The sequence below is a fragment of the Schistocerca serialis genome, chromosome 4, assembly GCF_023864345.2.
Source record: "Schistocerca serialis cubense isolate TAMUIC-IGC-003099 chromosome 4, iqSchSeri2.2, whole genome shotgun sequence".
In the NCBI taxonomy this organism is placed as follows: Eukaryota; Metazoa; Arthropoda; class Insecta; order Orthoptera; family Acrididae; genus Schistocerca; species Schistocerca serialis.
The window spans coordinates 875,845,375-875,859,671 of NC_064641.1; the positions used below are offsets into that span (position 1 = coordinate 875,845,375).

General features: G+C 44.4%; 1 protein-coding gene across 1 annotated transcript; it reads right to left on the reverse strand.

Moving 5' to 3' along the window:
* Positions 1–229: 229 nt before the first annotated feature.
* Positions 230–13,788, reverse strand: LOC126473530 (40S ribosomal protein S2). Its single transcript, XM_050100641.1, has 6 exons — positions 13,678–13,788; positions 11,017–11,250; positions 10,825–10,942; positions 10,162–10,325; positions 588–747; positions 230–472 (listed from the first exon to the last, which is right to left on the reverse strand). Exons 2-6 carry the CDS (start codon positions 11,245–11,247, stop codon positions 312–314), a joined length of 834 nt encoding a protein of 277 aa, XP_049956598.1. The 5' UTR covers positions 11,248–11,250; positions 13,678–13,788; the 3' UTR covers positions 230–311.
* Between the last annotated feature and the right edge of the window lie 509 nt (positions 13,789–14,297).

Consider the following 14,297-nt stretch of genomic DNA (forward strand, 5'->3'; position numbering starts at 1 on the left):
CTCATTCCTAATTTTGGGCAATGGCATACGAGTGACAGGACTACAGTTTAGTATTGGGTTTGAATTTTAGGTCCCCACATTTTTTGGAAGTGAACCTGCATCTCCAACATAAAAACAAAGAGAGGCAAGACAACCAAAGCAGTTTCTTTAGCCGTTTCTTACTTTTTCGAGACTCCATTTCCAGCACCACTTATGTATAACACATTTGATAAGAAGTACAGGGAGAAAATTTCTTTCAAGTATCATTTATTCAAATTATAAAATGCAACATTTGTACAAGGAATCTCATCCATCTGGAATTTACAGAGTCCTTATACATCACGCTGAGGATTGGAACCTGCAACAGGGCGATTATTCTTGTATAAGTAATCTGCAAATTCCTCATAGGGTGTCTTCGTGAGGGGCTCCTCTTTCCACAAATCTGGAGTCAGGTATGCGTACGTTTTTGCAATAGCAGCATACGTTGCCTTAGCTGAAAAGAAATTAATGAAATAATTGGCATATTCCCATAAAAAGGGTAACCCTTACAATGTACTGCAGCATGAAAGTTACAATAAATGTTAAGCATCAATACAAAGTGAACATACCAAAGTTTCCTAGGGTTCCAGTTGAGCCACGAGCTGATGTATAGCAATCTTCAATACCTGCCATCTGCAAGAGCTTCTTTGGTACTGGTGCTGACACAATACCTGTACCACGAGGTGCTGGAATGAGACGCACCTGAACAGAGCCACATTTTCCTGTGACCTGAAAACAGTAGATTAATTTTTAAGTGCACAATAGGAAATGGAAATCTGCAAGAAATGTTATGTGGATAACTTGATAACATACTACTACACATTTGAAAAAGTTATATAAACTGCTGTCAAAAGAAATTACATCACACAACAAAAATGGTTAAGATCAAACATACACTCCAAAGTTTTTTTTTTTTTTTTTTTTTTTTTTTGTGGTTTTCGGGCGCACAACTTCAATGGTCATTAGCGCCCTGACTACTCTAAGAATGCACCGCGAGGCACAAGTTGACAACAACAACTAAAAGGGAAAACACAATAAAAGACAGACTGACAGGCATAGGATTAAAAAACATCATCAAATGTCCTTAGCGAGGTGTGTCAAATTGATAAAACAAAGAACACGAGCAGCTGCTCGTGGGTCATCCGCTAAAATGGCATCGAAAGTATTAGGCAGGTTAAGATCGAGGCGCAGTGTGTTAAGATCAGGACAGGACATTAAAATGTGTCTAACCGTCAGCAAGTGCCCACATGGGCAGAACGGCGCCGGCGCAGCCGTCAGCAGATGGCGATGGCTGAACCGGCAGTGTCCAATTCTTAACCTTGCTAAAACGACCTCCTCCCGCCGAGAAGGGCGTGAGGAGGACGTCCAAGCCACGGGAAGAGGTTTTAAGGCCCGAAGCTTGTTGTCGGTAAGTGCAGCCCAATCGGCATGCCACAGCGACACAACGCGCCGACAAATGACCCTGCTAAAATCGGACGAAGGGACACAACAAGAAGCTGTCCGAGGCTGGAGGACCGCAGCCTTGGCCGCGGCATCTGCAGCTTCGTTCCCAGGGATACCGACATGGCCAGGAACCCACATAAAGCTAACCGGCGTACCGACGTCCACCAGCTGCTGAAGAGAGCGTTGGATCCGGTGTACGAAAGGGTGAACCGGGTACGGATCACTGAGGCTCTGGATGGCGCTCAGGGAATCTGAGCAGATGACATAAGCAGAATGTCGGTGGCGGCAGATGTGAAGAACAGCCTGGTAGAGGGCAAAGAGCTCAGCTGTGAAGACCGAACAATGGCCATGGAGCCGGTATTGGAAACTTTGTGCCCCGACAATAAAGGAACACCCGACCCCGTCATTGGTCTTAGAGCCATCTGTATAAATGAAAGTCATGTTGTTGAACTTCGAACGAAGTTCCAAAAAACGGGAGTGGTAGACCGAACCGGGGGTGACCTCTTTTGGGAGCGAGCTGAGGTCGAGGTGAACGCGGACCTGAGCCTGGAGCCAAGGTGGCGTGCGGCTCTCGCCCACTCGAAAGGTTGCAGGGAGTGAAAAATGAAGGTGTTGAAGGAGGCGACGAAAGCGAACTCCAGGGGGTAGCAAGGCAGAGACATACAACCCGTATTGAAGGTCAAGAGAGTCGTCAAAAAAGGAACGATAAGACGGATGGTCGGGCATTGACAGTAGCCGACAGGCATACCGACAAAGCAGTATATCGCGCCGGTAGGTGAGTGGCAATTCGCCAGCGTCAGCATGAAGACTCTCTACGGGACTGGTATAAAATGCTCCGATCGCAAGTCGTAAACCCCGATGTTGTATGGAGTTGAGGCGGCGTAAGATGGATGGCCGTGCAGAGGAGTATACGAAGCTCCCATAATCCAGCTTGGAGCGGACGATCGACCGATATAGACGAAGTAGGACGGTTCGATCCGCTCCCCACGACATACCACTGAGAACACGGAGGACATTTAAAGAACGGGTACAACGGGCGGCCAAATATGACATGTGGAGACCAGCTAAGTTTCCTGTCAAAGGTAAGGCCTAAAAATTTGATTGTCTCCACGAGTGGGAGAGCAACGGGACCGAGTCGTAAGGACGGTGGGAGAAACTCTTTGTAGCGCCAGAAGTTAATACAGACCGTCTTCTCGGCAGAAAAACGGAAGCCATTGGCGACACTCCAGGAGTAAAGACGGTCAAGAGAACGCTGAAGACAGCGCTCCAGGACACGTGCACACTGCGCGCTGCAATAGATGGTAAAATCGTCCACGAAAAGGGAGCCTGATACATCAGCTGGGAGGCAATCCATTATTGGATTGATCGCGATGGCGAAGAGAGCGACGCTCAAAACTGAGCCCTGTGGCACCCCATTCTCCTGGCGAAAGGTGTCGGACAGGACAGAACCCACACGTACCCGAAACTGTCGATCCATTAAAAAGGAATGAATAAAAAGAGGGAGGCGACCGCGAAAGCCCCATGTATGCATGGTGCGGAGAATGCCCGCCCTCCAACAGGTGTCGTAAGCCTTCTCCAAATCAAAGAACACAGCCGCGGTCGGGCGCTTCCGCAAGAAGTTATTCATAATGAAGGTCGACAAGGTAACCAGATGGTCAACAGCAGAGCGGCGCCTTCGAAATCCACATTGTACATTGGTAAGTAGGCGTCGAGACTCGAGCAGCCAAACCAATCGAGAGTTAACCATTCGCTCCATCACTTTACAGACACAGCTGGTAAGCGAGATGGGTCGATAACTGGAAGGCAAGTGCTTGTCCTTCCCCGGCTTAGGAATCGGGACAACAATAGACTCGCGCCAGCATGCGGGAACATGTCCCTCAATCCAGATGCGATTGTATGTACGAAGAAGAAAACCTTTACCCGCAGGAGAAAGGTTCTTCAGCATCTGAATATGAATAGAATCAGGCCCTGGAGCGGAGGACCGTGATCGGCCAAGTGCGGTTTCGAGTTCCCGCATGGTGAATGGGGCATTATAACTTTGACAATTCAAGGAGCGGAAGTCAGGTGGCCTAGCCTCCTCTGCCTGTTTGCGGGGGAGGAAGGCAGGGTGGTAATGAGCGGAGCTCGAAACCTCGGCGAAAAAGCGGCCGAAGGCATTGGAGACAGCCTCAGGGGCCACAAGGACTTCATTCGCGACCTTCAAGCCAGAAACTGGGGAGTGGACCTTAGTGCCAGATAGCCGGCGCAGGCTACCCCAGACAACAGAAGAAGGAGTAGAACTGTTGAAGGTGCTTGTGAAAGCAGCCCAGCTGGCTTTCTTGCTTTCTTTAATAATACGACGACACCGAGCACGTAATCGTTTATAATTAATACAATTCGCCACTGTAGGGTGGCGCTTAAAGGTGCGTAAAGCACGTCGACGAGCACGTAAAGCATCTCTACATGCTGCGGTCCACCAGGGGACCGGTACGCGACGTGGAGAAGAAGTAGGGTGAGGGATGGAATATTCAGCAGCAGCGAGAATGACTTCCGTGAGGTGTGCGACCTGACGATCGCAGCTTGTGAAGGTTTGATCCTGAAAGGTCGCCCTGGAAGAGAAGAGCTCCCAGTCTGCCTTGGAGATGGTCCAACGAGAGGAGCACGGAGAGGGAGTATGCTGCAGGAGATGGATAACACACGGGAAATGGTCGCTCGAATATGTATCAGAAAGTGCATACCACTCAAACCGGCGTGCAAGTTGGGGAGTACATATAGAGAGGTCTAAATGGGAATAGGTGTGAGATGTGTCCGAAAGAAAAGTAGGGGCGCCAGTATTGAGGCAGACAAGATCGAGCTGGTTGAAAAGGTTTGCTAACAAGGAGCCCCTCGGGCAGGATGCTGGAGAGCCCCAAAGGGGATGGTGGGCATTGAAGTCTCCAGTTAACAAAAATGGTGCAGGTAGCTGAGCAATAAGTTGCATCACGTCTGCCCTGGTAACGGCAGATGACGATGGAGTGTAAACGGTACAAAAGGAAAACGTAAAAGTGGGGAGAGTAATGCGGATGGCAACTGCCTGCAGGCCGGTGTGCAACGTGATGGGATCGTAGTAAATATCATCCCGGACCAGCAACATAACCCCTCCATGAGCTGGGATACCTACCACAGGGGGTAGGTCAAAACGCACAGAGGTGTAGTGTGCCAAGGCAATTTGATCGCATGGGCGTAGCTTCGTTTCCTGGAGGGCTACGACAAGCGGACGGTGCAAGCGGAGCAGCAACTTCAAGTCCTCTCGGTTGGAGCGAATGCTGCGAATATTCCAGTGAATAAGTGCCATCGTAAGAAAAGAAAGATGAGAGAAGTGGTCACCTCGAAGGCCGCTTAGGGCCTGGCTTCGAGCGAGCACTGCCGCCGCTATCAGTAGGCGGACAGTCATCGTCCATTGGGTCTATAGGGTCATCGGCCATCTCGGGAGGATGGCCGGGAGGGGGAGCTTCCTCCGCCAGTGAACGGCCAGATGTACGGCGACCAGCGGTGCGGCCAGGCGAAACGGATGACGGCCTGGGGCGGCAGCCGCTGGGTGGCGCAAGAGAAGAAATGCGCCGTGGCGGGGAAGGAGAACTGTGCTTCCTATGCGCCTTTTTGGAAGGACGTGTAGTGGAAGTACCGGTCGAAGGCTGTGAGGTCGAGGTACGGAGGAAGTCTGCACGGGATGGTTCCTTCTTGAAGGCCCGTGCATCTGACTTCGGTGTCTTCGTTTTAGCAGAAGCTGAAGAAGGTGCTCGTGTCTGTGGGGTGATGGGAGGAAGAGGAGACGTCGACCGCGCGATCTTAGCACTGGCCGAACGGACGACCGTGGTGCTGAAGGTCAGATCGCATGTCTGGGTTGCTACCTCCCGGGTAGTCCGAGGAGAGGCGAGGACAGTACTGTATTTCCCCGCTGGGAGCAGCGTGGGCTTCCTACTAGCCAATAGCTTGCGAGCAGCCGAGGTGGACACTTTCTCTTTGACCCGAATTTCCTGGATACAGCGTTCTTCCTTATAGACAGGACAGTCGCGGGAGGATGCTGCATGGTCACCCTGACAGTTCACACAACGAGGAGACGGAGGTGGACAGTCACCCTCATGGGCATCCCTGCCACAGGTGACACATTTAGCCGCATTGGAACAAGACTGTCGAGTGTGATTGAAACGCTGACACTGGTAGCAGCGCGTAGGTGTCGGGATATAGGGGCGAACAGAAATAACCTCGTAGCCCGCCTTGATGCGCGATGGCAGCTTAACACTATCGAAGGTCAAGAAAATTGTCCGGGTCGGTACAAGGTCATTGTTGACCTTTTTCATGACCCTATGGACAGCCGTCACGCCCTGCTCAGCGAGGAATGATTGAAGCTCCTCGTCAGTCAATCCGTCGAGGGAGTCAGTATAGACCACACCACGAGACGAATTCAAAGTTCGGTGGGCCTCCACCTGGACAGGGAACGTGTACAGGAGGGTGGCCCGAAGCAGTTTTTGTGCCTGAAAGGCATTCTCAGTTTCCAGTAATAAGGTGCCGTTACGCAACCTGGTACAGGATTTGACAGATCCGGCTATGGCATCTACGCCCTTCTGAATAACGAAAGGGTTGACAGAGGAAAAATCCTTTCCGTCCTCAGTTCGAGAAACTACGAGGAACTGTGGGGCAGGCGGTAGTACTTTTGTCACTGTTGGCTGGTCACGTTTCCGTTTTTGGGTCGAAGTCGAAAGAGATGGAGTAGAATCCATTGCGGAGGAATCCCCCATGATTGCCAGCGTCTCCGATGGCGCGCTCCTTCCTTGTGGGGACCCTCTCAGAGGGCACTCCCGCCTTAGGTGAATGTTTACACCTCAGGTCACACCTCCCGAGAAACAGACGGAGGGACCAATCGGCATGGTCAGAAGGTATCAGCTCAGGCAATCACCCCTCCCCGGGCCTGGCCTTTACCAGGGGGTACGCGCGTGCCTTACATGTCTACCCAGGGCGGGGACTTACGCGTTACCCCGTCACCGGCTACGCGTGCGAACGCGTGGGTCGGCCTTCAGACACGCACAGGGAGGAAGGAAGAAGAGGAAAAAGAAGAGAGAGAGGGAGAAAGAGGACAGACTGTCTCAAACGCCGAGGCGGAGACCAGAGAAGGCAAGGAGAAGAAGGCAATGAGAAAGCAAGGAGAAGAAGGCAATAAGAAGGCAAGGAGAAGAAGGCAATGAGAAGGCAAGGAGAAAAAGGCAATGAGAAGGCAAGGAGAAAAAGGCAATGAGAAGGCAAGGAGAAGGCAAGGGAAAGAGTAAGGAAGACAGTGAGGTGGAGAAGAGCAAAGAAAGGAACCAACAAAAGGAAGGAAGAAACGGGAAGTGAAAAAACCAAAAGGACCACGATGATAGGTCGTGGAACCGTCCGTCTCCGGACGCAGGCGCGAACTACCCCCGTGAGGGGGATGGACTCCTTTTAGCCGCCTCTTACGACAGGCAGGAATACCGCGGGCCTATTCTAATCCCCGGACCCGCAGGGGGGACACTCCAAAGTGATGGCCAAAAGATCTATGCAGATCAGAGACTTCTACAAGATCTATACAAATCAGAGGCTTCTACATCTACGTATATTCTCCACAAGCCACTAGACAATACATAATTGACACATACTTTGTACCAATATTAGTCTCACAATACATTACTCCACCCACAAATAGAGATTAATTCCTGTCTATTCTCCCAAACTCTTGCAACACCTACCCAAAATACACAATGGAGAAAGGCGAATTACATCTTATATGATCTTTACAGATGCAGCAAATATTCTCATCTTCCTACTGCCAGTGTTGTGTTCAACCCATTCCACATTCCTTCTTGGCATGATTTTTAATTTTTCTAGGTCTGCACCAAAGTTAGTTATTTTACTTTCACAATATTTTTGGAGAACATCCATGGCAAAGACCTAAACAGCAAATGCATATTTCATTGCTCTGCAGATTTCATCACTCAGAGTCTGGACTTCATACGAATTAAATGAAGGACACTGTATGCTACCCTGGCAGTTGTTTCATTGCACTATCGAAGATGGACCAACAGTGGATAAGGGCTTCCCTTTAACACAGAACTTTTTCAGTTTGGCTGGTCTTAAAAATCTCTAAAAAAGCTTTATCCCTTGACAGTAGGGACAACTGATTAAGTGGTATATACCATGTAGTTTCAGTTTGCTTAGAGTCCTAACAATGAGCATCAAAATCACAAGCAATGTCTGACAAAGATAAATTAGAGACATCATTTAAATATGGTGAAAGGAAAATGACTAACTCTGTTGAAAACCTACAATTATTCTAAATATCATCCTGACATGTGTGAACAGTGTGGCAGGCTTTACCATTACTATATTCTGTCTCTTGCTTACAGTTTTTTATAACTGCTATTCCACAACCGCCACCCAATACGCAAAAAGAAAAACCTGAATTTCATTAGTCATCCAGAAATGATACCTATCAGCCTCAATGCCGACTATCTCCAGCTAACATTTAAAGTACAAATAACTAATAGTGTTTCCATGTTTATATATAACACGAAACTTAAAAGAGTCTTACAAATTACACTATAATAACCAGGATGTATACGCAGACAAAAAATTCCCAGATCTCCCAGTTAAAAAATCACTTTTTCTCATGTGAAAATACACTTCAACAGTGAAAAACTTTTTCCACGATAAGTGAGTGTACTTTTCCTCGGAGCTATAAAACCATCAATCCATTGAATGGTAAAGGTTTTACACACCAGCAAGAACTTCCCAGCACTTTAGAAAATGAAACTTGGCAGGGGGGAAGCGAGCAGGGAAGTGTTTTGGAAAGATCTTTGATGTGCAACAATATGTGCACTGCACGTTTTCATAGTATGAATTCAAATTCCATTAAACACAGCACCTAAGTTTCCAAAGCATTGAAATAGAGACTGCAATGTGCTATTGTAGCCAATCATAGCTCACATCACATGATCATGTCAGAGAGTCACAGCAGATATTCAGAATATAGGACATATGATGTAGTAGTTAGCCAACAGCAACACTATCACTGTTAAGTAGTGTGAATGCACAAATAGCCAAAGTTAATGGTTTAATTAATGTACCTAGTGTAGCTACCAGAAAAACTAAGCTTTCACGTGTAATACTTGTCTTGATGATTAATAAGTAACAAGGAAAGTTAAGCTTTCATATATAGCATTGGTCTTTTTAGCGTGTGTTGCACTTTAAGATACATCACACAAATGTGCCAGTAAAATTTTAAACAATGACATCAATGTCTGCTCTCCTGGGCTTGAAATTATTCTAAGTGGCTGATCCTGAAAGTTTTAAGTTTTAAATGAGAGCCAAATGCTCTTGTGATTTAAGAAATTCATTGCACATTCTCACATGTAACATACTCTATCTTGACTAAAAGAAAATTTCCTTTGAAAATAACACTTTTCGAAGAACCAAACCATTCGCAGTATTTTCCTATGACCTCGTAGACATGGGTTCTTTTCAGCAGCCACCAGAGAGTGCCAAAAACAGGTGTCACTGCACATGGGCAGCTATGATGTCGAAAGCCAATATGCTCATACACATACAGCGTTAAGAGATCTTTTATGACGCCACAAAAGAAACAGGACATCAGAGGATACTCAAAGAGCACAGGACTTTCATAAACCACACTAAAATGCATAATTCGGCTTGAAGGACACATTATGTCCAGATTCACATTGAAGTAGGCCCTAACCTGTTATCAAGCTTTTCAGTGCACTTTTTGGGACGAAAGTTTTCTTGGAGTACCAGTATTGAATAGTCTCACATTTGATTCTTTATTGTGGCATAATGCCATATGTGCCAGAAGACAAGAAACGTGCCCTTGGAATTCAGTGAACAATTGAAACTAGCCAATAATGTGGAATGAAACACTTCGTTTCTTGTAAATTGACTGCATCTGTGTAAAAGATTAATAAAAGCCATATTAATTTAGCAAACAGACAAAAATTACTCCATTGTTGTGCAAGTCGATTAATGTGTGACTGACAGAAAAGTTAAAATAAAATAAAATCAGGAAACTGAAAATAATAACAGCCTTCCATAATTACATGCATTTTTTTAAATTGGCTTGATAGCTCCCAGCAATAGAAATCAATTTGTTTTCATTTCGTGTGTGAACTGTAAACGAAGACTAAATAGGACATCAGGAAACAGCAAAATTACCAAACAAACACGGTTCACTATACTCCCCACTAAAACCCAGACTGCTTTACACACGTGTGTGAATCTGGCAGCTTAGGTGCACCAGAAAAATTTTTCTGTGTAGCACGACCGCTTCTTGCTACTGCTGCAGCCACGCTTCAAGTAGCAAGAAGCGGGAGAAGGTACTGCTCATACACAACTCAACTGCACAAGCGCATGAGCCTGCAGGCAACTGCTCACATTCATCAGAAGACATTTTGCTATTTATAAGGTCTTACCAGCCAAAATCACACGAAAAACTAAATCAATGAAAATTCCCAGAATTTAGCCGAATTTCCCGGAGTGTATACACCCCGAAAAACATTCACATCATCTCCAATGTAGAAATAGTTTACTAACACATACAAGTCATCTCCATATGGCTCCCAAAGCGAACTCTGATGACATTTTAATCTGGCAAATGATTGAACGATTCCTGCCTAGTGCTAAAATTTAGTCAATTATTAAATTTCCAAAACCAACCTTGCAGGGCACTGTGTGTGGTTTTCCAATCTTGTTACCCCAGTAACCTCTTCGAACTGGCACAACAGACAGCTTTGCAAGAACAATAGCTCCACGAATAGCTGTAGCAACTTCCTTGGAACACTTCACACCAAGCCCAATGTGCCCATTAGAGTCACCAATAGCTGCAAAGAAATGCAATTATAATGTCAATTGGGAAAGACATGCTACATAAAATTTGCCAGTGAATTAGTGAACTATTAAACCACTTGACAAAAATAAACAATCTGCCAAGACTAAATACAATTACTCCCAATACAGGGTTGAGATCCACAATTAAAATAATTTTAGACAAACAAAGACATTAGAATCCAATTGGAAGTATGGGAAAAAAATACTTTGAACACTACATCTACAACTGTTAATGAAAAGCACATGAAATAATCTAACAAAATCATCTGTATGGCCCACATCAGTGTGGAGACTCCAAATCAGGACTGCCCAATGGTTCAGGGCCAAATGATTCTCTTGCACCTGAACTGCCATAACAAGTCATCTAGACATGATGGGGTTTTTCGGTGCTACTTTCAAAACAAATAGGGAAAGGCACAGGTCCTCTCATTACAATATCTTGTGAAATTAAGGATCATATATCAAGAGATGAATAAAAGCTTCATTCCTTACCAACAAATGCTTTGAATCTTGTCCTCTGACCAGCACGAGTTTGCTTCTGTACTGGCATGATTTTAAGAACTTCATCTTTCAAAGAGGTGCCAAGGAAGAAATCAATTATTTCAAACTCCTAGAAAGAGAGAAAAGTGATTGAGATTCTTCTTATGTCATTTCTTATCAGCATAACATGGGAAAGCTACATACCTTAATCGGCAGTGAGAACAGGTATATTTCCTCAAGTGAGCGTATTTTCCCATCCTTCACCAATCGACCCAGCTTAGTAACAGGAACCCATTCCTTCTCAGTTTCTTTGCCTCCACGGCCCCTGCCACGTCCTCTACCACGACCCCGACCCCTTGGGCCTCCACGACCACCTCTGGAACCAAAACCACCACGAAAACCCCCTCGTCCACCGGCTGGAGCAGCGTCCGCCATGTTCTGTAATAAGAAGAACAGTCAACACAAAGTTTGCATTGGTGGAAATTTATACAATAGTTATTGTGTTGGAGACTTAGTTCTATCACTAATAACAAGTAATCTATCTCAAGAATAATGTACTAAGTGTTTTCCGTCTATGACCATGAACAGATTTTGACAAGTCATGTCATGGCCAACCCTTGTGTTATAAATTTCTTTTGCATCACATCTATGGTCACAATTTTTTTGTCATCAGACTACCAGTTTTGGTTAATAATGACATCTTCAAAGCTGCAGCAAAATATGGGTAAACACAAACACACTAACGGATTATCAAAGGCTTAAAACAATAAAACTGACCACAATGAAAAGTACTACTGACATTTTTATATTGTTCTGTGCACTCTGAAAGCTGTTTATTAATTACATCATTATCTTTAATATTGCCACTTGAGCATATGTCAATTATTGTCTCTTAACATTTTCCGTTTTAACAATCATAACTTTCATCGTAATTTATTTCATTGCTTTTTATAACTAACGCCTCTTCCACCTTATAAGCCCTTTAGAGGATTTTACTGATTGTATCCTCCTTTATTTTACACTTTACAATTAATCACTGAAAAATATGTGTATGCCTACAGTAGTGAAATCTGTTGAACATGCTACACAACATTTTGTGGCTACTGTGCGGCAGTTTGTTTTGAACAGTACTGCTGCTGATATGACTCTTACTTATGCTGTTATTCATATGTATCTGCCAATGCTGGTGCTGATTTCGCGTTTTAACATTTGACGATGCCACTATGGCTCCAATATATTACGGCATGTTTGCTTATAAAAGAGGTCTGCCTCTCCATAGTTAAAGTGCATAAATGCACATATGTGTCAGTAATAATTTTCATTATGGTCTATTTTATTATTATAAGCTGTAGACAATATGCTAATGTATTTGTGTTTTCCCCATATTTTGCTGCACATCTGAAATCGTCATTATAGACCAAAACTTGTAATCTGATGACAAAAAATTTGTGATCATTGACATGAAGTAAACGAAATTTATTCTATATTCAGGGCACTTATTCACGACCATGTCACAGCCTGTGAAACCCTTGTATTTTTCGTACACACAGCAGTAATATAATAGAAAATTAACTGAATTTATATTGCAATTTAATAATTTTTAAGAAAAATTACGGAGAGAAAATTGTCACAATTCGCACAATCCGTGCTGACACTCGGCACTGTGGTTGATGGGAGCGACTGCATATGTGAAATGCCGTTACATATGCTCCCATCAGCCACTGTGCTTGGAATGTAAAAATAATTTAACTAAAAAATTAGAACCACCTGCAAAGCATACAGCACAAAAACGAAATACTTATGACTGATATATGGGCAAACGGGAGGCAGGTGTACGGGCCTAGCACTATGCACGCCTACTACTTTAAATGCACTGCAGCATCTAAGATCAGTAACAAAAATCCTTTTTCACAGGATTGTAGGGCCGCATTAGAACTACGAACACGGAATCTTACAACCTTTAACTGATATCAAGGCCCAAGTTCAGTTTTTAGTGCAATATACTCTATTCTCTGATTGTTCTTCCTCTTTATTAATGTTTTTGGAGTCACACCCTTATGCACTAATAATCTGATTCACAAATTTTTACAGCAGTTTGTTGTATCTTCTACCCCCCCCCCCCTCCCCACACTTATTAAGTTGGTAGGTCATTAGGTCATCAACTGCGATGATGATTCAAAACTTTATTAATTTCGTTGATGTTATAATGAGATGTTAAGAAGGGATATGACCGCTTACAGAAAGACGGATTCTGAAACGTGTTATGAATACAATTAACAAATATGATTCCTATAGCCATCCCAAAATCACGACGGCTTACTCTATTACACGTTCAATTTCTCTCGTTCACAACGAAATAGCACCACCATGCAATATTTACTGAAATAAATACCAAATACGGAAAATCTTCGGTTTGCTGACACTTTTTTTTCTTTCTAATGAAAACATATTATGCAGTAGACGGTATGCATGCAAATACAGAGAGAAAATTCCTATCCGGTTACGTGACTGGTAACATAACTACAGGTGCACGTGGCCTTTCTGGCATGTATTCAGCCCGTTTTAAACAACAACAAAATAAAATTTACACAATATCTATAAAACGACGGAACTGGCAAGAAACGCACGTCTCACACACAAGGGGAATTATGTGGGATAGGCTTATAACGTAATATGATATAATCTGTTATCCGAGTTTGAATGATCAAACACAAACTCAAATCGTCCTATTATATTACTAAAACACATGTTTTTAATTATAAGTATTGAAGAGCTGCTACAATTATAATCATCAACACAATTTGACAACAAAAAAACCACGAAATAACACAAAAATCAACAGAATCACGATTCCACGCTACTTACTGGTAGACTCTTCTATCGACTGTATGACGAGAAAGACTTCCGGCTTTGTTGTCCAGTGCCAGCCGGAAACAGGAGGTGCCTTCCATTTCTCACTAACAATATCGATCTCTCGAAGTCTGTTGCCCTGGAACATTTTTGTATTAGTCAGCAAGTGAAAATAAAGGGCCTGCACATGCAACAACAGAGCGACAGACCAACCGACAAAATCACATATGAAGGCATTTTGACCAACCGATAGACGAACTTCCTTATTGGGATGTCGGTCGGGTGGAAGCACACGACAGTCGACCCCCCCCCCCCCCAACCACCGGCACGCGCACACCATTGTGCCGCAGGTAACGCTGTCGTGCCAACCGCTCGACAAAAGTTCGTTTTTTGTCACTGCGTATGGGATTAAATACTGTGCTAGAGAGTGCGAGGAGGACAAAACTTTGACAGAATTTGTGGAGAAATTTAAAGACTCGAGATTTTTGTAGAAAACGTTATGCGAGGATTACAGCAATGAGACGCAAGAAACGAAGCACTTTTTTCATTTTTTAACGAATCCATAATGGTTATGTGACAAGTACAGAGAGTAAACGTTATACATTGAATAAAAGTCCGTCGATCTCCTGTATTTC